This window comes from Ipomoea nil, unplaced genomic scaffold, assembly GCF_001879475.1.
Source record: "Ipomoea nil cultivar Tokyo-kokei standard unplaced genomic scaffold, Asagao_1.1 scaffold1262, whole genome shotgun sequence".
NCBI lineage: Eukaryota > Viridiplantae > Streptophyta > Magnoliopsida > Solanales > Convolvulaceae > Ipomoea > Ipomoea nil.
The window spans coordinates 848,821-870,211 of NW_017617690.1; the positions used below are offsets into that span (position 1 = coordinate 848,821).

The 21,391-nt window shown below is 34.5% G+C and overlaps 2 protein-coding genes, 4 long non-coding RNA genes and 1 pseudogene across 8 annotated transcripts in view; 2 read left to right on the top strand and 5 right to left on the bottom strand.

The window, feature by feature from the left end:
• Positions 1–10,239, bottom strand: part of LOC109184476 — a 14,431-nt gene extending 4,192 nt beyond the window's left edge. The window contains exon 1 of the long non-coding RNA XR_002054779.1: positions 9,716–10,239. This is a non-coding gene — a long non-coding RNA (uncharacterized LOC109184476). The remainder of the gene's footprint in view (positions 1–9,715) is intronic.
• LOC109184440 overlaps positions 1–21,391 on the bottom strand; it is a 96,390-nt pseudogene that overhangs the window by 46,598 nt on the left and 28,401 nt on the right.
• LOC109184478 overlaps positions 1–21,391 on the top strand; it is a 24,699-nt gene that overhangs the window by 2,059 nt on the left and 1,249 nt on the right. The window lies entirely within an intron of this gene.
• Positions 1–21,391, top strand: part of LOC109184484 — a 22,552-nt gene that overhangs the window by 547 nt on the left and 614 nt on the right. The window contains exon 3 of one of the 3 annotated variants that reach the window (XR_002054788.1): positions 497–580. This is a non-coding gene — a long non-coding RNA (uncharacterized LOC109184484). Of the gene's footprint in view, positions 1–355; positions 374–496; positions 581–776; positions 794–21,391 lie in introns of those variants that run through there. The other 2 variants (XR_002054790.1, XR_002054789.1) reach the window with 2 other exon arrangements.
• LOC109184470 (putative disease resistance protein RGA3) lies at positions 483–3,259 on the bottom strand. The gene is made up of 3 exons (XM_019334472.1): positions 2,263–3,259; positions 743–1,875; positions 483–644 (listed from the first exon to the last, which is right to left on the bottom strand). Exons 1-3 carry the CDS (start codon positions 3,111–3,113, stop codon positions 577–579), a joined length of 2,052 nt encoding a protein of 683 aa, XP_019190017.1. The 5' UTR covers positions 3,114–3,259; the 3' UTR covers positions 483–576.
• On the bottom strand, positions 12,869–20,197 carry LOC109184487. Its single transcript, XR_002054794.1, has 2 exons — positions 20,139–20,197; positions 12,869–12,935 (listed from the first exon to the last, which is right to left on the bottom strand). It is a non-coding gene; the product is annotated as an uncharacterized LOC109184487 (long non-coding RNA).
• The window catches only part of LOC109184475 (probable protein phosphatase 2C 27), a 25,574-nt gene continuing 24,858 nt past the window's right edge, over positions 20,676–21,391 (bottom strand). Inside the window, exon 3 of the transcript XR_002054778.1 lies at positions 20,676–20,722. The gene's annotated coding sequence lies outside the window, so the exon portion shown is untranslated. The remainder of the gene's footprint in view (positions 20,723–21,391) is intronic.

Sequence of the window (21,391 nt, forward strand, 5' to 3'; positions counted from 1 at the left end):
AATTAATCTTGCTCAGGTGACGCAAATTTCCAATCCCTTCAGGAAGTCTAAAAAGACACTCACATTCATCAAGGTCTAAAATTTCCAAGTTATCCAAAGAGCAAATTGAATCAGGTATCTCCTCAACTTTGCTCCCACCTAAATTAATCTTGCTTAGGTGACGCAAATTTCCAATATCTTCAGGAAGTCTAGAAAGACACTCACATCCTTCAAGGTTTAGAATTTTCAAGTTATCCAAAGAGCAAATTGAATCAGGTAACTCCTCAACTTTGCTCTGACCTAAATCAATCTTGCTTAGGTGACGCAAATTTCCAATCCCTTCAGGAAGTCTAGAAAGACACACGCATCCATAAAGATTTAGAGTCTGCAAGTTATCTAAAGAGCAAATTGAATCAGGTAACTCCTCAACTTTGCTCTCACTTAAATAAATCTCTCTTAGGTGATGCAAATTTCCAATCCCTTGAGGAAGACTACAGAGACACTCACATCCTTTAAGGTTTAGAATTTCCAAGTTATCCAAAGAGCAAATTGAATCAGGTAACTCCTCAACTTTGCTCTGACCTAAATCAATCTTGCTTAGGTGACGCAAATTTCCAATCCCTTCAGGAAGTCTAGAAAGACACGCATCCATAAAGATTTAGAGTCTGCAAGTTATTTAAAGAGCAAATTGAATCAGGTAACTCCTCTATTATGCTCCAACTTAAATCAATAAACCTTAGGTGATGCAAATTTCCAATCCTACCAGGTAGTCTAGAAAGATGGTAACAGTGGTTAAGATTTAGAGTTTGCAAATTATCCAAAGAGCAAATTGAATCAGGTAACTCGTGTACGTCACTCCGACCTAAATCAATGTATCTCAGATGAAGCAAATTTCCAATCTCTTTTGGAAGTTTCTGCAACTTACAGTCTTGCAATCTCAATACTCTCACAAATTTTAAACCATTGAACACATTTAGAGTAAGTTGTTCTGGAGAAAGGTCTTCAGCAAAAAAGCTCCGGAGTTTTCCATGTACATCACAAATGGAAGCAAGATCCATAAGCCTTCCAGTTTTTTGCCATGATATATGACGTAGATTTTCAATCTTCTTCTTATCCTCATGCTGGCTAATACTGTAGCATTCGTTTTTGGTAAGAAACTCGGCAAAATCATGCACTATGTCATGCATTTTGCAAAATATAATGATGTTGGAATCCTCATCATCTTTCGTAAAATCTTGGAACAAAGAACGCATTGCTAAATTCCCAAAAACCTCCCGGCCTTTTTGTTCCATCTGATTATGATCACTGCTGCCATTTGTTGTTGGGAGATAACCTTGTGCCATCCAAATTCTGATGAGGCTATTTACATTTATTTGATAATCCTTGGGAAAGACAGCACAATATGAGAAACATCGCTTCATCTGTGGAGTTAGATCATGATAGCTTAGATACAAATGAGGAAAGATATCTGTTTCCATTTTCTCCATCTTCCAAAATTTATCATCCAGGTTAGATAAAACATATTGCCATTCCTCTTCAGTAGTGTCTTTGCTACGTAATAGGCTTCCCATGACCTTAACAGCAAGTGGCAGTCCTTTGCACTTTTGAGCAATTTGCTTACCAATTTCTTTCAGTTTCTCAGAATAAGCATCCTCCTCCCTGTTGCTTCTCCCGGAAAATGCTATCTTGCTAAGCAACGACCAAGCATCTGGGTCGGATATTAGCTCCACCGGATGTTCATACACACTTCTCATCATTCTTGCAACGTTCTTTTTCCTTGAGGTCACCAAGATTCTACTCCCAGGACAGTTCTTACCAAGACCTTTGAGACAGTTGTTAAATGGCTCCCACTTTGCATAATTCTCTATCCAGACATCATCCAACACAAGTAGGAACCTATAAGGAAAAACAATATATATAAACTAACACTCAGATAGCTATTCTAGCTAGAGCTAGATTATTTCATTTCCATTCATCAATTTAAACTATACTATACTATACTATACATGCAAGAGTAACAAACTACGTACTCCGCTCCTAAAATATTTCCAATAACCCGGATCGGAGTCAACAAAAAAAAAAAAAAAAAAAAAAAAAAAAAGTATAGTAATTCAAACAAATAAAACTCAACTGTACTAATTAAAATCTTGCTTGCTAAAAAAAAAAACCTATTGTACTAGAGGGACGGTATTTACTCTTTGTGCTTCAATAGATTGAAAAAATAGATATAAACAAATATTACATTGTAACAGTAGTATTAAAAAAATAACAGATGGATCGAACCTAGTTCTCTTGTGAGACAAAGTGCTTTGAATTTTTTCCAGTAACACTTGCAGTCGGTCAGAGAGATTTGCGGAGCTTTTAGTGATTGACTCAACAATGGCTTTCGCAATCTTGATCTCGTCAAAAGTGTCTGAAACACAAACCCACACCCTTTCAGGAAAATGAGCCTCTATTTGATTATCGCCATAGACTAATTGAGCAAGGGTAGTTTTCCCTATCCCTCCCGCGCCCACTATGGAAATCACGACAGGGCTAGGGGGACCTTGAAGCAACTTGCTTATTAAAGCACTGGCATCGGATTCCCGACCTTGAATCTCTGAAGCATCCACAAACGAAGTACTGGGCACTCGCTTCGATTCTTGACCAGAACTGTGTGTAGTGTGTGTTACAGCAACAAAATTGTACACATCTTTGTCTTTGGTAATCCGATCAAGTCTGGAATCAAGTTCCTTTATTTTGTTGGCGATGTCTCGATGCATAACAACCCTTTCGAAATGGAAACATGAAAATACTGCTAGCAGGAAAGAGCAACAGCTTCCTGCTGCTGCAACCTGGGACGACCTCTCTATCTGTTGTCTGCGACTTTTGGTGCTCCACTCGTCCAGAACATCTTCCACATCGTAGCTGAAGTTTTTGATCTCTTCCACCCAGAGCTTGACGCCCTTTTCCTTGAAGCTTCTCCTCTCTGCATCATCCAACACCGCCCTGATTTTGTCGAGCTTTGATGAGAGGCTTTGGATCTCGTTCTCCACACCCAACGCTGCTCTTAGCTCCTGGGCTTGGTCCTTGATGATTATGAACAGCTGATCCACAAGACTGGTCACAACACTGGAGATGACAGCGTCGGCCATGGTTAGTTCACTCTGTACTCGATCTGTAACAGTGGAGACTGAATGACTTTTAGAAGGAGATGAGATGATAAGGTTTGGTTTGCTTGTGGCTGTCTGTTGCTAACTTGCTACCATATATCATTCCTATGCTTTATGCTTACATGACTACATTTAGTACATGATAAAAAAGTGTAATATAGGGGGCAACCCCAGCTCAAGTGGTAAGGAGGTAGCGCCCTTGACTGAGAGGTCCTGGGTTCAATCCTCCGTCATGACAAGTTTGAGCCGGTCAGCTATGGGAAACCTAGGCTGGTTTACCACCTTGTGGCCCTTTGCTGGCTAGGGTCGCAGGGCGAGGGTTTACCTCGATAATAAAAAAAAACACAGCAATAAAAATGTAATTTATTTTAGTTTAATGAATGTGATGAATTTGTAACACGGTCAATAATATTTTTTTTAAAAAAAATGAATTCAATGTGTTTGAATAATATTCATGGCTACTCCGTATTTGTTTATGCATGTTGTAGTAGTGTCCCATTTTTCCCATAGGGGTCAATGTCTATGTCTTGTGGACGTCTACTTTACAAGAGCATTCTGGATAGTGGAGATTTTGGTGTGATTTTTGAGGAGTTTTTGTATGATTAGAAAAGAGAAAATGGGAAGAAATAAAAAATAAAAAAATATAAACAAAAAAATAAAAAAGGAAATTAAAAAAGTAAAAGTAGTCTTTTTAGACACTTGTTATCTAAAAAAAGAGATTTTTGATTTTTGATGAAGATGGACAGCTGATTCACAACACCGGAGATGATAGCGTCGGCCATGGTTAGTTCACTCTGTACTCTGTATCAGTGGAGACTGAATGACAAGGTTTGGTTTGGTTTGCTTAGCTTATGTGTGTCTGTTGCTAACTTGCTACCATATATCATTCCTATGCTTATATGAGTACATTTTTTTTTTGTCAAATTACGAGGTGTCCGGAGCAGGCCCTAACCGATATCATATTTAAATTAATTTTCGTTCGCATTGGGCCAGCCCAATTAAGGGGCAAAGTGTTGGTCAGATTGATTTTTCTATACGAGAGGGAGTTCGAACTTCTGACATCTCTTATTTTCTATACGAGAGGAAGAAACTTTTCACTACTCTTTATTTTCTCGCCCCTCTCTTCTCCCACTTCTCATTACAAGTTAGTTTCCGAATTATTATTATAATTGTAAAATATAAGTTTATCCTTATATTTGCAATGCAATGACGACAGGTAGATTCATTTTAACTATTTTTATTGACGGGGATTAAGATCACCACTTTATGAAAAAGTGAATTGAATAATAGTGCTTACGTTAATAATTAGGAACTGAAATTATTATTATTTTTCATAGATTTCAAACGTTATCGGTGAAATAACAACAAAAATTAAAACAAATAAAAAAATCACCCATCTTTCAAAAAACAAAAACAAAAAAAAAAAAAAAAAAAAACAAAAAACAAAAAAAAAAAAAAAAACAAAAAACAAAATCAACCCCATTGCTTTATGTCGGCTATGGTTGACTGTAGTTGAGACTTTGAGAGATAGATCGATAAGGTTTGTGTGGCTGTGTTGGTATAGTACCATATATTATTCGTCTGCCTACATGATAAAGGTGAGATAGATCGATAAGGTTTCTTTGGCTGTGTTGGTACCATATAAGTGATCTTCATTACGTGGGTATCAATGAAAATGTTAACATCAAAATTTTGTGAGACCGAGTAAAAGTTGGGAATGAATTTGAAAATAGAAATAATTTTTTTTTATATTTTATAACTAGTTTTTTATTTAATATTTTAATTTGGTTTTTTAATAATATATTAAATTTCATTTTTAGAATATTAAACATTTATTTTTTGTATACTGATGGTCTATATATATATATTTTTTTAATATATTACCTATAAATTGAACATGGTCTACCTTGCATTATGGACTCTGATAAAAAAAAAAAAAAACAATCTTTAAATTCTATACCTACAATTGACAAATTTTGTACCTGCAATTAACTGTTTTTGTATATGTAAACAAATTGAAGGCACAACACATGATAACTACAGACACATTAACTGTTAACTGCAGATAAATAATATGTTAACGGCAAACACACACTACAAGAAAATTGGTCATTAATGAGAAGTAAAACCATCATTAAGGAATAAAAAACCATCATAAAAGACTTTTAATGACCGGAAGTTTACCGTCGCGACCCGTCGTTATACCTTCCGCGGTTAAAAACAATTAATGACAGGATATGATACCGTCATTAGTGAGCATATAGTGATAGTATATTTACTGTCACTAAAATTTTCTTTTTGTGACAAAGAATCCCGTCGTTAATACAACAATTCACTAACATATTTTCCTCTCATCTATCCTTTTAATGATGGAGAATCCCGTCATTAATATTGCTATTTACTAACAAAATTTTCTCTCATTATATTAGATTTTGCCTATCACTAAATGTTATTGTCAAATATTATTTTTTTAATTTTAATTTGTATATACTGTTGTTGCTCAATAAATATTAATTTTTGTAATACATTTTTTTATCATAAATATTATGTTGTAACTATAGATATTGTATTAGTACAATTTATAATATTAACAATAATATAATGCAATCAAAGTAAACTCATCAATATATTAAAAGACTTCATCATCACTATCAAAATGAAATGTTTCTGTTGGTCTCGATAGGATGGTAGAAAATTGGGGGGGGAGGAGGAGGTGGGGTGAATAGACTTTCTTTAAACTTTTTTACATTTAATAACTTATTTGTTATTGCCAAAATTTCAGACTTTGAGGGGATATAAATTATTTGTTATTGCCTTATTATTATAGGTTAAATATTATGTATTTGATTTTTTTTTTTTGATTTATTAAGACTTATTACTTTATTATTATCATTATTAATACTTTACTAGTATTTGTCCAGTGCGATGCACGGGAAATATGTTATAAAAATATACCCTATATGAGGTTTATTCATATATAAAAATTTTGTTATTTAATAATTATGTGTTAATTGCTATGATAAAATTATGAACATAAATATATTTACAATTAAAATAAGAATTGATATTTAAGGTGGGTGTTTACTACAAATCTTAAACTCTAGAAATCTCAAAGGTCTAAAAATTTTGATTCGGGATGATTCTGAAAATTGTAATTCAATTACTATTGTATTTGACTAAGGGGGGTGTATTCAATCATGACTTTCATAGAGTTTTAAAGACTTTTATGAACTTTAAAAGTTTAGAGGTATTCAATTCAAACTTTTAGAGAGTCTTTAAAAGTCAGGCGGTATTCAATCAAGATTTTTAAAGAGTCTTTAAAAGTCGTGTGGTATTCGATTAAGACTTTTAAAGAGTCTTTAAAAGTCATGTGGTATTCAAAAAGTTATGAACTTTTGTAGACTTTTTAATTTTAAGACTTTTGTAGACTTTTCCTTCTCAAATATAAATAGTTGAAATCCAACCATCAACCCCAAGATTTCAAAATTTTCTTTCTTACAACTTTGAATGATTTCTCTCTCTATTAAAATTCTATTTTTTCTCCCTATTTAAACTTTATAAACCTATCCAAATTCAATAAAATTATTTTTTTCTTCATTATCCTATATTTTCCTCATACCTAAACTCTACTAATTTTTCTCTCTCTCCTAAACTTTACAATCTTCATCTACAAATTTGAAATAATATTATTTTTACTTCATTATTGCTTGTTTATATTGATTTTTATTTTTTCTATTAATTTTTTATCCCTAAATTTCTCTAATTCCCTCTAAATACATGAACAAAGCAAATTTTTCATTGTCAAATTTTAGTATAAGTTTCATAATATTCATATAAATACTTATATATTTTGTTTTTTATTCTATTTATGCTTATATTCGTAATATATATTTTTCCTTTTTTTAACAACAGGTTACTACGTATAGCGAACTACTGTTTGCCATAACAATTTGGGGTTGCAAACAGTATCACCTTGTTGCTGTTCGCGGTCTCAAATTGCATGCTATTGCAAATAATAGTACTTTGCGTGATATATGCCTAGCAATATATGAAGTATAATTATTTTTTATATATATTATTAATATTAGATTTTTATTTTTTTATTTTATGAAACTTGTAATTATATTTTTAAATATTTTATTTGATCAATTCTTTTCTTATAAATTTTATTGTTTAATATTGTTATGACTTTCTAATGAAATAGTTTTTTTTTTTTTTGGTTGATGTTTATTAATAATATATATAAGTAATTAGCATTTTTTTTTGAAGAATGAGTAATTAGCATATAAGTCTCAACATACTAGGGATAAAAATAATAATCTTGAGAATGTTGATGTGGGTCAAGAACTATATAACCCGAAGAATTTTATGATATATTATAAATGTTTTGTAAGAAAATTATAAATGATAAGAATCAAAATCATTGAAAGTTTGTAAGGATGTATTCAATTTAGAATTTCAATGACTTTTGTAGACTTTTGTAGAAATTCAAAGTTTTAAAAAGTTTTATAGAATCATTAAATGACTCTATGAAAGTCAATCAAAGTTTATTAAAATCTATCAATTTAAAAGTCTTTAAAACTCTACCAAAGTCATGATTGAATACACCCCCTTAAGTTCTTAAAAATTTGTAATATTAAATACTATGTAATAAATTTTTAAGATTGACCTCATTAGAATAATCTCAATTGAAGTTTATTTTGTGAGTTTTTGGATGGATTGGATGAGGCAAGAGAGATGAAAATGAATTAGGGTTAATTTGAATTTTTGTACACCATGTAATAAATAAATAAATAAATCTTAACTATAATATAACCATATGGTTTGGTGAGCAATTATTGTTACAATAATTGCTCACCAAACCATATGGCTCCCCAACCCATGGTGACTCAACTGAACATGAACCACAGAGGCTAGACTGGTGCTCCCACACTGCCACTGGTGAGACTCAATCCCTGGTCATTCTTCCAAAGTTTCACCTCTATGACCAGTTGAGCTACCCATGAGGGCAAAACCACATATAATATTATAGTTAAGATTAGTTATTGTTGTGTTTAACAAATTAGAAATACATTAATATATATATTTAAACTATTCAAATTATTTTAGTATACACTTATTAACTTTTTCATATTAATTTTTATTTCAATTTAAAACTTTTTAAATTTGGCATGCCCTAAGGCGGGGAGGGCCGGCCTCATTTAAGCTTATTTTGGTGGGCCTGGTACGCCCGCCTGTTTTGATCAATCATTATTGTGTGGACCATGGTCTACACAAGATGTGTGAACCATATTTTATCTACTGTAAAATAATATACATTTAGTACAAAAATAACGTATATTCAGTACAAAAATAATGTACATTGTATTCAGGGGATGTACATTATTTTTGTTCTGAGTGTACATTATATTGTATAATGTACATTCAGTACAAAAATAATGTACATTTAGTATATTAAAAATGTACATTTTTGTTATGGTCCACACAATCATTTGCCTGTTTTGATAGCTCTAATCTGTAAACCATGTTATTTAGCTCTGCTAAAATTTATCTTTTATAGAGTATCATCAGACCTTAAATAACATGTACACTTTTTAATTAACGTACTAGAAGACATTTCCTAATCAAAATTAAATAATTTTCATAAACTTTCTACTAAATTTAAAATAATATTTAACTTTACAACACTCAAATATTATTACTTTGTATTTGAATTTAGCTACATGTTTAAAATCCTCAAACGCACATTTATTACTATATAAATCTACAACAGGACAGGAAAGGGAGTGAATGCAATTGCTATTGGTAGAACAGTCACAACCACAGTTACTGTTAGAAAGGTAGGAGTATACCAATTCCGGTGTACTGGTATGGTTGGCTAAATTCATAAGAGTATATAAGATTTTTCCATTACTTCCCTTTTTGACGATCCCCACGGTGTTTCGCAAGTAACTTAACAAAGTGCATAATGCTTTGTGCCATTGAGGAGTGCACGGATTTGAAAATCCAAGAACACACCATGAGATTACAGCGCCTCCAAGCTGTGTACTGGTTATCCTCTTTGGTTGGCGCCACGACACTACCGTCAATGATACACCACTTGTTCTTCACCTCCATCAGAGCTGTAATTGGAGCTGTCGATCAGAGGTGGACTGACAAGGACGACACTCGGATTATCTATAGTGTCAATAACTACAAGTTGGGTGAAATCTTACCAAATTTTGGGGGATGTCTCCGTATTTCGATCTATTTGAAGTCATCGCGGAGTTGTCAATTATATCAAACTAACGGTTCCTGGTGTCAACGCTCAAGGCATTATGAAGGATGGGGAAGAAGAACTGCGATCCATTTAAACTGTTTAATGAAGTTATTTATTCCAGGTTTACCATGTTCATGGTTGCATAGTTCAAGTTTGGTGCAAGCTTGAGATATGCTTCCAACCGATCAATGAACCACTCAATCCTTTTGCCTCCGCTAGCGTTGGGGGAAACCATTGTGTGGATATGTTTTGCAGCATTACAAAACACAAGTTCAGACAGCTGCCAAAACTCTACTTTGTTTGCACACTAGTGTTGAATACTTACTGTTATGTAGGTAGAAGCAAAAAAACCCGATTAGGGCTGTCCCTCTTTTTCATTTTCTCCCTGTCATTTATGACACAACGCCATGCATCAATGACACCTACTCAGCACTTCTGTGTTGTATTGTAAAGATAAGAAATCAGAATAAAGTGCGGTCCACCCATTATGTGCAAATAATTCCATATTTCTGAACACAAATTAAGCACACAAAATTAAAAACGAATAGTTTAAATGCAAAAAACCACTTACGTGAATGCTTAGCTTATACCTTGTGTGCGGTGTTACACGCTTACATGTTAGGGTCTAGTTGGTTTAAAATCCAATGCCATAAGACAAACAGCGCGGGTGTCCTGCTAAAGTACAGTTGTTGCAAACAAATTAGCGCATGTTATTAGTGGTAGTGCTCTTTTTTGGATCTGCAAGTAACATTTTTAGCGGTGTCACAAATGGTGCGACTCCTTCCGGTGCACTCAACATATCCTGGTGTGGGATCAGTATCTATGAATTTAATAAACATAAGTTAGGATACTATACTTACCTGGATAGGGTCCATGACTGATCAAGTAGAGTCATCACCTAGACTAATGACCTCTATTGCATTATTAGAGGGGTGCTAGCTAATGTAAGGTCTCCCTAAATGGGAGAGCCTCTGTCATAATTTGTGACAGAGGGGTGTTTGAGTAGCGCTTGAGTTGTTTTTATGATGTTTTAACTCTAGGCCATTTTAGGCCATTCCAATCTTAAATTCTAGTTATTTGAAAGAACGTTTTAGTCTCGATACGAAGTGGTTGGACCATATGATCATGTTATACCCTAGAATTTTATATAAAATACAGAGTCAAGAAAGTTGTTGTCAGTTCCAAAAATCTCTCATCATCCTTTTGGACAAGATCATTCCTATACAATTGTCTGTTAAACATGCAAACGATATATATTGGGACTCCCCAGGAAGAAAATTGAAATTTAATTTTGTTAGGAACACATGTATTAGGATTTTGATGATACCAATGTAACTTAGAAGTAGACCCCTAACTTTTTGTCTTTTGTTTTCATTACCTTTGTCTTAGACAAAAGGTACCTTAACTCAATATGTAATTCGTGTTAAGCTAGACAAACACACGAAATCGAGTTAAGAATAATTTTAGTTAGGTCTCTTCTTTTGACGAAAGAAGAACATCTTAATGAAGCAAAGTCACAACTCGTCTGAACGACGAAAGACGATCTTCTCAATCGAAAGCTAAAACCAAAAGAAGCCTTCTGACATTAAAGACAACACATCTTCTCCCAACTCAAGAAGAATGTGTCAATCTGTCTAATCCGAAGATCATCCTTGGAAGAAAAATATCTTAGAAACGGGAGCACACTTACCAAGGTGCATTAAATGCCAAAGTACTACTTTTCAGTGCTAGAAGACAAAATAAGCAAAAGTACTTGTCTCCAACGGCTATGAAGTACAAACGCATTAAATGAAGTCATAAATGCACAAGGCTCTCCGGTTATTAACCACTGGATTATAGGTTTGAAATGCCATCTCCCTCCAACGGATAGATTTCTTCTCACCTATAAATACCCATCTTCTTCATGATAGAAGGTGCTGGCTTTCTGAACGATCAATCTCTCATTCACAAAAGCTCTTTAAACTAAGAACACTCTCTTAAAGCTTTTGTAATCCAGTGATTCAAGGTGTGATCTTTTGTAGAAGCAAATCTGATATCACTCACAACCTTGAAGAAGTCTTGCAACTTTGTACACGCTGCATATCCATCCAGCCACCAGCCAGTCAAGACTTCACCGTATTGGAGGAAACTCAAGATCAATCTCATCCAATCCTCAACTCCGAAGAAGAAGTTGATAAAGGCGGAGTAAACTCTAGGAGTTGAAAAACCTTCAAGTAGCTGTCCGGCTTAGTGTGTAAGGAAGCTATCTTGGTGTAATTTGTACTAGGGAGTGATAGTGCAAACCTTTCACAAGTTGTGAAAGAAGAGTGGAGTAGGCACAGTTGGCCGAACCACTATAAAAATCTCTTGTCCCTATCTCTTTACTTTTCAGCGTTTACTTTCGTGCATTGCATTCCACTCGCCCTAACCGAAAGTTCTCCAAAAGATCAAACAGTGCAAAGAAACCTAAAACTCATATTACATATCCGCTGCGTAACAAGCCCGAAAGGAGCTATTTTCGCGAGAAAACGAATTGAGTCTATTCACCCCCCCCCCCCTCTAGACTCTTCTTTCGAACCTACCGGGACCAACAAGTGGTATCAGAGCAGTTACCTTGAACGGTAAAAGCTTTGCATTTACTACCTGGTAGATCCCTTTTCGTTAAAAATTTAAAAATCTGTCTTTCTCACCCTTTGCACTTTTTTTTTTTTCTAAAAGAAAAATGGAAAAGGATCATGGTAATAACCGATTTAGGCCTCTTGCCTTTAATCTATCAAAATTTGATGATTGGAAAGTGAGGATGCAGGCACATCTCTCGGTGATTCATGATGAAATGTGGGACGTTATATGCACAGGACCCATCACAGTGATGATGGTGAAAATATATTTTTTTAATAAAAAAATTATATGTTTACAAAAATTAAAAATTAACATTTAATTATTTTCAATTAACCCATAAAATCTTTCAACTTCATATATTAAAGGTCCTTGTTCTTATTTTGCCCCGAGCCTGTAAAATGATAGGACTAGCCATGATTCTTCGGAACATCAAATATTAGTGGTCCTGTGCATATATACAATTAATTAATTAGGTCATATTAATTGGATTAAAATGACAATGAAAAAAAAAAAAAAGTGAGAGGTACGTAAAAACAAATTCGCACTAATTTCTTATTTTAAAAAAAAAAACATTGTAATAAAATGTATTATATAATAATATATCCAATGATACTACTAACTATTGTGCTAGTCAGGAACTTCTGCTATTGCGGTGGAATAATTCTGATTAGAGTTGCTAGTATGGTGGACACCCAAAATTTCCAGTGGCTATTGTGCTATGAAAAACGTAAGAAACAAAAAAAATAAAAAAATTGAAGAGTTACAGCAATCACAAAGAAAAGCATTAGATAAGTTTGTAATTAAAACACCACAAATTCTTTATGAAAATCTAAATGTTAGTGTTGATATTGAGAATGATATTTAAATGGTATTAAAATTGGAAATCACATAAGGCAACTACTCATGTCTGTCTTTATTAATAATGGAAAATAGAATTTGATGATCAACTATCAAAATTATATTCTAAAAGTTAGAAGCATCTATCTAAGATACAGACGCCATACAAAAGGTCGGCAAATTATGCCCTGAAAACGTGTTCACCGAGAATGGTGAACACAAGGTCAAACGACGTCGTTTTTAAGCAAAAAAGAAAAAAATTTGCGGATGTGGAGTTAATGGCGCGCGTTGATCAAATTATGAATTTTCTGTTATGAGATTATGAATTTTCATAAAATTCATAATCTCATAACAGAAAATTCATAATCGCGTAACAGAAAATTCATAATCTCATAACAGAAAATTCTGTAACGTTTATCCGTTACTATTATTATAACATTAGGATAATTTATGATAATATTCAGTATTTGATATGTGGTGCAACACTAATAACCTAACAATTAGACTACCATTATGATTAGGAGTCTAGTTAGGGTTTAGGAGACCTAAAGACAATCAACCACAATGATGGCCAGTGGTTATATAAGGTCACTAGTCCTCTCACTGCTCACATTACATACCTCATACACCATCTAGAGAGAGCTGAGTAAAGTGAGAGACAAAATACTCGTTATCTCTGCAGCAGTCCGGATCGCTCAACCGTAACAAGAAGACTATGGCTGGAGGTTAGTTGATCCTGTAATCACATATTATATGGTGCATGTGATATTTTAGTCTAACAGTTGGTATCAGTCGCCATAAATAATCTCTGCCTAGTTTTTTTTTTTTTTTTTTAATTGCTTAAATATTTACATATGTTGTATACGATTTTGTATAATTGAGATACATATGTGAATATTCTTGAGTTTGCAATTAAATTATCTGGGTTGCTGGAAATTTGGTGTTTTCTTTTTCCACATTAAGAAATAGCAAAAAAAAAAAAAAAAAAAAATTGAAATTGGATAATTAAATTTTGGCTTGGCTGCTTCGTCGCTGTGCTACTGCCTTTGCATGAAGAAGATGATGATGGATGATGGTAATTAAGTTAATGGACCAGGTCTGGCCCAATTGGGCCAGACTTGGGCTCATTTAAAAAAAATTACTGGGCCTGTTATGGTTTTGGGCCAAACCTGAATTGATATTTGGATTACATCAATTCATTCAGATTTACATCTTCATCATATTTGGACTTCTTCTAATTAAATTATCCAATTGAAATTTTTTTTTATTAAGTCTATTATTAAATTATTATTCAACTTTGAATAATTATTCAGTTTTAATTTTTCAGTTGAATTTTAATTTAATAATGTTTTTCATTTTAAATTGTATTAAGTGTTACAATTTAATTGTGGAGTATTTGTGAGTAATGTGCATAATCTGAGCATGCTATTTATGTCTTTATTGCAATAATTATTTGACTGTTATAATTATGCCTGTAGAAAAGCATGCTCATTAAGAAAAATTTAGAGCCTTTTAGGTCTGAATTATATGCTGATTATGCATGATTGAGTGCCTTTAGGTGAATTTGTGTCTTTCAGGTTAGATTATGCATATTATTACTCACTCTTCAGTTATTACTCCATTCGTGCTCTTATAAAGTTCCTAAAGCACATAAAGTACATAAACAAGCCTTATCCATAGGTGAAACTACTCTTTAGATCTCTCAAACGATTTTACTTCAAAAAATGAGAACACATGAATTAGGGAAGTTTCTTGGGGAGGAATACCAGTTCTATGGCCCTGGCTTAAAAGCCTTGTTGCTACTAGTCCCCTTGCGACGCTACTCTGTCTAAGGAGTTGGTATTTAACCGAGCTTCGTCTCGACCAACTTTCCTGGGAGTATACCTAAAGATTGTCTATCATATTTTGGTTTAATCTGTTTGTTTATTAGGTTTTCTTGCTAATGTGATTATGTTCTTTGGTTAATTAAAGAGTAGCCACAGCATCTTTAATTTTTCCAAAATTACATATTAAGTTTTACTCACATAAAGTTAAATGCAAGAATATTGTAATTCACTCTGCGTTATATGGTAAAATTTAGCCCACAGGCAATTTTGTTATATTTGTAGGGTTAATTAGGATGAAATACCATACTATGATCATAATTTGCCCACAGGGATTATGTATCGGCATATAGTTTTGGTAGTTTTGTCATTAAGGGTGGAAAAAAATTAAAATCGCACCCATTCCGTTTCCACCATTCAGTTTTGGTAAATTCATTATGCGTAAAAATTTAGCCCACAGGCAATTTTTATGGCATCTGAATTTATCTTTCGCATAATTTTACATTGGTAATATTATGTACTTCAGTATCTCTCTCTAATTTTTTGTGCCTCGAAAATTCTAACCAAGCATTAATTATTATTCTTTACAGCAACTCATCCTGTCACCCAAACACAAATTAATGTTCCAATCCTTAATGAAGATAACTACAAAGAGTGGAAAGATGCTATTCTCTTGCAATTAAGATTATTAGAGTTGGATTACGCTGTTCTCAATGAGGAACCCCCTGAGGTTACTGAAGAAAGCACTGGCGAAGCCAAGCAGCTTCGCGCACAATGGGAGAAATCCAATGGATTATGTGTGCTCTTCATTAAGTCAAGAATTTCTAGAAAAATTCGTTTTTGCTTTGAGGACATTAAGAAAGCGAAACCCTTGCTCAAAGCTATCGATGATAACTTCATTGAATCAAAGAAAGTTTTGGCAATGACTCCAATCATGAAGTTGAGAAATTTGCGTCTTTCCACTGTCAAGCTAGGGAACGCGTGAACACATTATGCAACTCAGGGATATTGCGGCTCAATTAAAGGAGTTGGAAATCATTCTACCAGATGATTATTTGGTGTTTTTTGCACTTGATACCCTCCCTCAGGAGTACAATCCTTTTAAGATTTCCTACATCACACATAAAGAGGACTGGTCTATCAATGAGTTGATAACCATGTGTGCAATGGAGGAACAAAGGCTTGTGGCTAAGCTTGGGTATGTTCCATCTTCTTTTGTTTGTTTCGAATCTAATATGTCAGAAGTTAATACTAATTCTTGGTGGGTTGACTCTGGTTCAACAATCCACATTGCAAACTCTTTGCAGGATTTGACAAAATTGAGACAACCAACGGGAATTGAGTGTAGCATCTTCTCTGGAAACAAGATTGCGTCACCAGTCGAAGCTGTCGAAGTTTGCAATTTAATTTTAGACAATGGTTTTGTAATGACGTTAGAAAAGACATTTTATGTTCCTAGTTTTTCTAGGAACTTAGTTTCAGTATCTAGACTTGTACCCTTCGGATATTCTTTTGAATTTAATACCAATAATATCAAGTTATTTCGTTATTCTACTTGTGTTGGTACTGGTACATTGTCTAATGGTCTTTTCCTTCTTAAATTAAAGAATTATTCAGTTTACAATTCTTTACATGTTCAAAACGGCACCAAACGGTGTAGTATTAACGACAATTCCTCAATGTTGTGGCATCGGAGATTATGTCATATCTCCCTTGAGCGTATTAAAAGGTTAGTAAAGGATGGAGTACATTTTACTCTAGACTATACTGACTTTGAGACTTGCCTTGACTGCATAAGGGTAAGCAGACAAACAAGTCAAAGAAAGGTGCCAATAGAAGTACAACGTTGTTGGAAATTATTCATACTGACATATGTTGTCCTGATATGACAATACCTGGTCAGAAATATTTCACCACCTTTATTGATGACTTCTCAAGTTTTTCCTATGTGTATTTACTTCATCATAAACATGAAGCATTGGATGCCTTTAAGTCATTTAAAGCTGAAGTTGAAAACCAATGTAACAGGAAAATACACATAGTTAGGTCTGATACGGGTGGTGAATACTATGGTAGATATACTGAGAATGGACAAGCACCTGGTCCATTTGCTAAGTTTCTTCAAGAGCATGGGATTGTTGCCCAATACACCATGCCTGGTTCTCCTGACCAAAATGGTATAGCTGAAAGAAGAAACTGGACCTTTCTGGATATGGTGTGGAGTATGCTTAGCAACTCTAAGCTTCCTAAGCCGTTGTGGGATGAAGCACTTAAGACGGAAACGTATATATTAAACCGTGTTCCAACCAAGGCTGTCTCTAAGACACCGTTTGAGTTATTTAAAGGTTGGAAATCGAGTTTGCAACATATACGTGTTTAGGGATGTCCGTCTGAGGTGAGGATATATAACCCACACGAGAAGAAACTTGATCCAAGGACGATTAGTGCTTTCTTTATTGGATATGCACAATCTTCTAAGGGTTATAGATTCTATTGTCCATCTCATACTACTAGGATAGTGGAATCAAGGAATGCTAAATTTCTTGAAGATGACTTGATTAGTGGGAGTGATCGGTTTAAGGACTTAGTTCCTTCCTTCGATCATATTGACTCTCAACCTTCTACGTCATCTGGTGGGGTTGTACTTATCCGCAGTGCTCCTTTAGTTATGCCTGCAGATATACCACCTACCGTTGAGGTTCCACAAACTGTTGAGGATCAACCTTTGGAAGAACCATTTCAGGACTTACAGCAACCGCCTGAACTAGATTTCGAACCAATGGTTGAACCAACTCAGGATATACAACAAGATTCTGAGCCGATGCAGACTGAACCAATTCAAGAACTGCTACCAGTTCCTGAAGAGGTAGTTGACCTGCAGCCTGTGCAAGGCGGTGGAGGTCCAACATTAAGACGGTTTACTCGGATAAGGCGATCAACAGGTCCTAGTTATTATGTTTCGTATCTACAAGAATCTGACATAGGGGCAGAAAATGATTCTGAAACATTCTCTCGAGCCACAAATTGTGCACAGTCTGACTTATGGTTAGAAGCCATGAAAGATGAAATGAATTCCATGAAGGACAATGAAGTTTGGGATCTTGTGGAGTTGCCTAATGGGGCCAAGGCCGTTTGTTGCAAATGGGTCTTTAAGGCTAAAAGAAACTCATTAGGCAACATTAAGAGATACAAGGCCCGGCTTGTTGCCAAGGGATTTACTAAAAAAGAAGGAATCGATTACAATGAGACATTTTCTCCTGTATCAAAGAAAGATTCACTTCGGATCATTCTGGCATTAGTTGCACATTTTAATCTTGAGTTGCAACAAATGGATGTGAAAACCGCTTTCCTAAATGGTGATCTAGAAGAGGAGGTTTATATGAAACAACCTGAAGGTTTCTCTTCTAGGGGTGGTGAGCATTTAGTATGTAAGCTTAAGAAATCCATATACGGTTTAAAACAAGCCTCCCGTCAATGGTACATCAAGTTCAATGGGGTAATTTCTTCATTTGGTTTTGTTGAAAATCCCTCAGATAACTGTATATACCAGAAGGTGAGTGGGAGTAAAATTTGTTTCCTTGTTTTATATGTGGATGACATCTTACTTGCCACCAATGATAAGGGGATGCTTCGTGAAACAATTTCTTTCTATGAACTTTGATATGAAGAATATGGGTGATGCCTCTTACGTTATCGGCATTAAAATTCGTAGAGATAGGTCCCGGGGTATACTGGGTTTATCTCAAGAAACCTATATAAACAAAGTTTTAGAGAGATTTCATGTGTAAAATTGTTCATCTGACGTTGCTCCCATAGCTAAGGGGGAAAAATTCAGTTTGGACCAGTGTCCGAAAAATGGTTTAGAGAAAGAATCCATGGAGAACATCCCTTGTTGGATGTCTTGGATATATTCGAGTCTGTACAAGTTTGGGTTTAGGCAGACGGACAATTTAGATCTTGTCGGTTATTCAGACGCGGACTTTGCTGGCTGTGTTGATTCTCAAAAATCAACTTTAGGGTGCGTCTTTATTATGGCCAGTGGGGCTATCTCATGGAGAAGTGTTAAACAGTCCTTAATAGCTACTTCTACCATGGAAGCCGAGTTCGTTTCCAGTTTCGAGGCAACTTCATAGGGTGTTTGGCTAAAGAATTTTATCTCTGGGCTTAGAATTATGGATTCTATATCTAAGCCATTGAAAGTCTACTGTGACAACTCAGCTGCAGTCTTCCTAGCTAAGACCACAAAAGTGGGAGTCGAATTAAGTACATCGACATCAAGTTCTTAGCAATTAGGAAGTGTGTCAAAAATAAAGTTCTATTCTTTGAACACATTAATACTGGGTTGGTGTTAGCAGATCCCTTGACTAAATGCATGCCTTCAGTTAAATTCAAGGATTTGGTTTAGAAAATGAGACTTTCATCTACTTTGTAATTTGTATATACATTCAGTTTCAATAAAATTCTTTGGCATTCAGACATTTTCTCAATTAAGTGTGTACACATTCATTTGCTTCATATTGATGAGAAAATGTACTTCAGGGACTTGGAATAAACATAGGGTTTATTTCGTTGGGTTTTGTTTCCTAATTAAGTGCTCATTGGCAGTTTGCATTTGATCATAATGGATACTACTCGTGCTAATGAGAACATATCACTATGGTTGGTGTTTTTCTGTTATTGAGTGGTAGTGCTTGCACCAAGTGGGAGAATGTAACGTTTATCCGTTACTATTATTATAACATTAGGATAATTTATGATAATATTCAGTATTTGATATGTGGTACAACACTAATAACCTAACAATTAGACTACCATTATGATTAGGAGTCTAGTTAGGGTTTAGGAGACCTAAAGACAATCAACCACAATGATGGCCAGTGGTTATATAAGGTCACTAGTCCTCTCACTGCTCACATTACATACCTCATACACCATCTAGAGAGAGCTGAGTAAAGTGAGAGACAAAATACTCGTTATCTCTGCAGCAGTCCGGATCGCTCAACCGTAACAAGAAGACTATGGCTGGAGGTTAGTCGATCCTGTAATCACATATTATATGGTGCATGTGATATTTTAGTCTAACAAATTCATAATCTCATAACAGAAAATTCATAATCTCATGGTTCCAAAGTGAATGTGTAGGCATGGTTCCAAAGTGAATGTGCAGGCATGGATTCATAATTTATGAATGTCCGTGATTTCGGACGGGAATGTGTAGGCATGGTTCCAAAGTGAATGTGCAGACATGAATTCATAATTTATGAATGTCCGAAATCATTGTTCACCTCAAATTAAAGTGAAACCGCAAAATGTGAAAATGAAGAAGAAAAGTCACGCAATTAATTAAGAAAAAAAAAAAAAAAAGATAACGGTGTACTACCACCGTTGGAACCGTGTTCACCATGAATGGTAAACACGGTTCCATGGCATAACGCTCCCAAAAGGTCCTGGTGAACCGAAACTCGCAGATTCTCCCAAATACTCAGCTACATTATCAAAATTCTATATATGTAAGCCCTTCAAAGAATTCATGTGCAAAGTGACTTAGCTTCCAATTAACACGAAATCATATGAGTTTGATATTAATTATGCACATAAAAATACTAAGAATTAACACTTATCAAATATACATACTAAATTTCAAAATGACAATATATTTAGACATCAACGTTATTTACGACAAAAAATAATGTAATGTTTGACAAATAAAGTAACAAGGAATGAAGGAAGGAAGGAATGATCTACCAATTGCCTAGGGACTTCATTATTACGCAGTGTTTCCCTAACATGTGTACTTGCTTCGTCCGAGCCTTCAATTAATGCATGCAATAATATAATGATGGTGTTTTTGAGATGGAAAATGCTATGTGTACTCTCATTTTGTACTCTCAGCTTGTACTCCACAACAAAACTCTTGATCTAGCCATTTGTATTGGGACCCACATGAAAAAAATAGCTTATCAGAACTCGCCACATTAAGAAGTAAAATTTAGGAAATAAGATTAGGGAGTACATATAGTAAAACTCTTTTGAGACATGCCAGATTGTGATTTACTCTCTCTATTTCTTTTAAGCTAAGCTGCCATATCTATATAAATAAAATAAAACGTTGTTAGAAGATGATATAAAAGCTATACACTGCAAGTTTTGTAAAAGATCAGAATAGCAGCATGTTGTGTATTGCAACAGCTTAAAATATTCTGTGTGTAAGCAACATACACACTTCAATTGAGTGATGGTTTGGATGTCATTTGAAAAAGAAGAATAATATTCTACAAAACCCTGTCAAGATCAAACCATAAATAAGTCGCCTGCACATACAAACTTGAAGCTAAGCAAAGCAAGAATGGGTAGCTTCAATTCACAGTTTGTTAACCAATAATGTGTTGAAAATGATTTATATAAATATATAGATCAGATCCATGAATGCAATGCAGAGTAGAAGTGCATAAAAAAATTAAATGATGAAGAAATGAATGTGTTGAGGAAACAATATAATATAATGGTACAGTAGTAGAAGTTTACATGAGGGCATGCATGCAGCCAGCGAGGGAGCAACACCGCCGGCGCCTCCATTAATGTGTGTGTTTGCTGGCCCCTCAAAGTGCTGCATTATTCAGATAGATCGCCCCGTTCGCCAACTCGAATTTCCAAGTTGTTCAAGGAGTTAATTGAATCAGGTAACTCTACTTTACACCCTCTTAAATCAGTCAACCATAACTGATGGAAATTTTCAATACCTT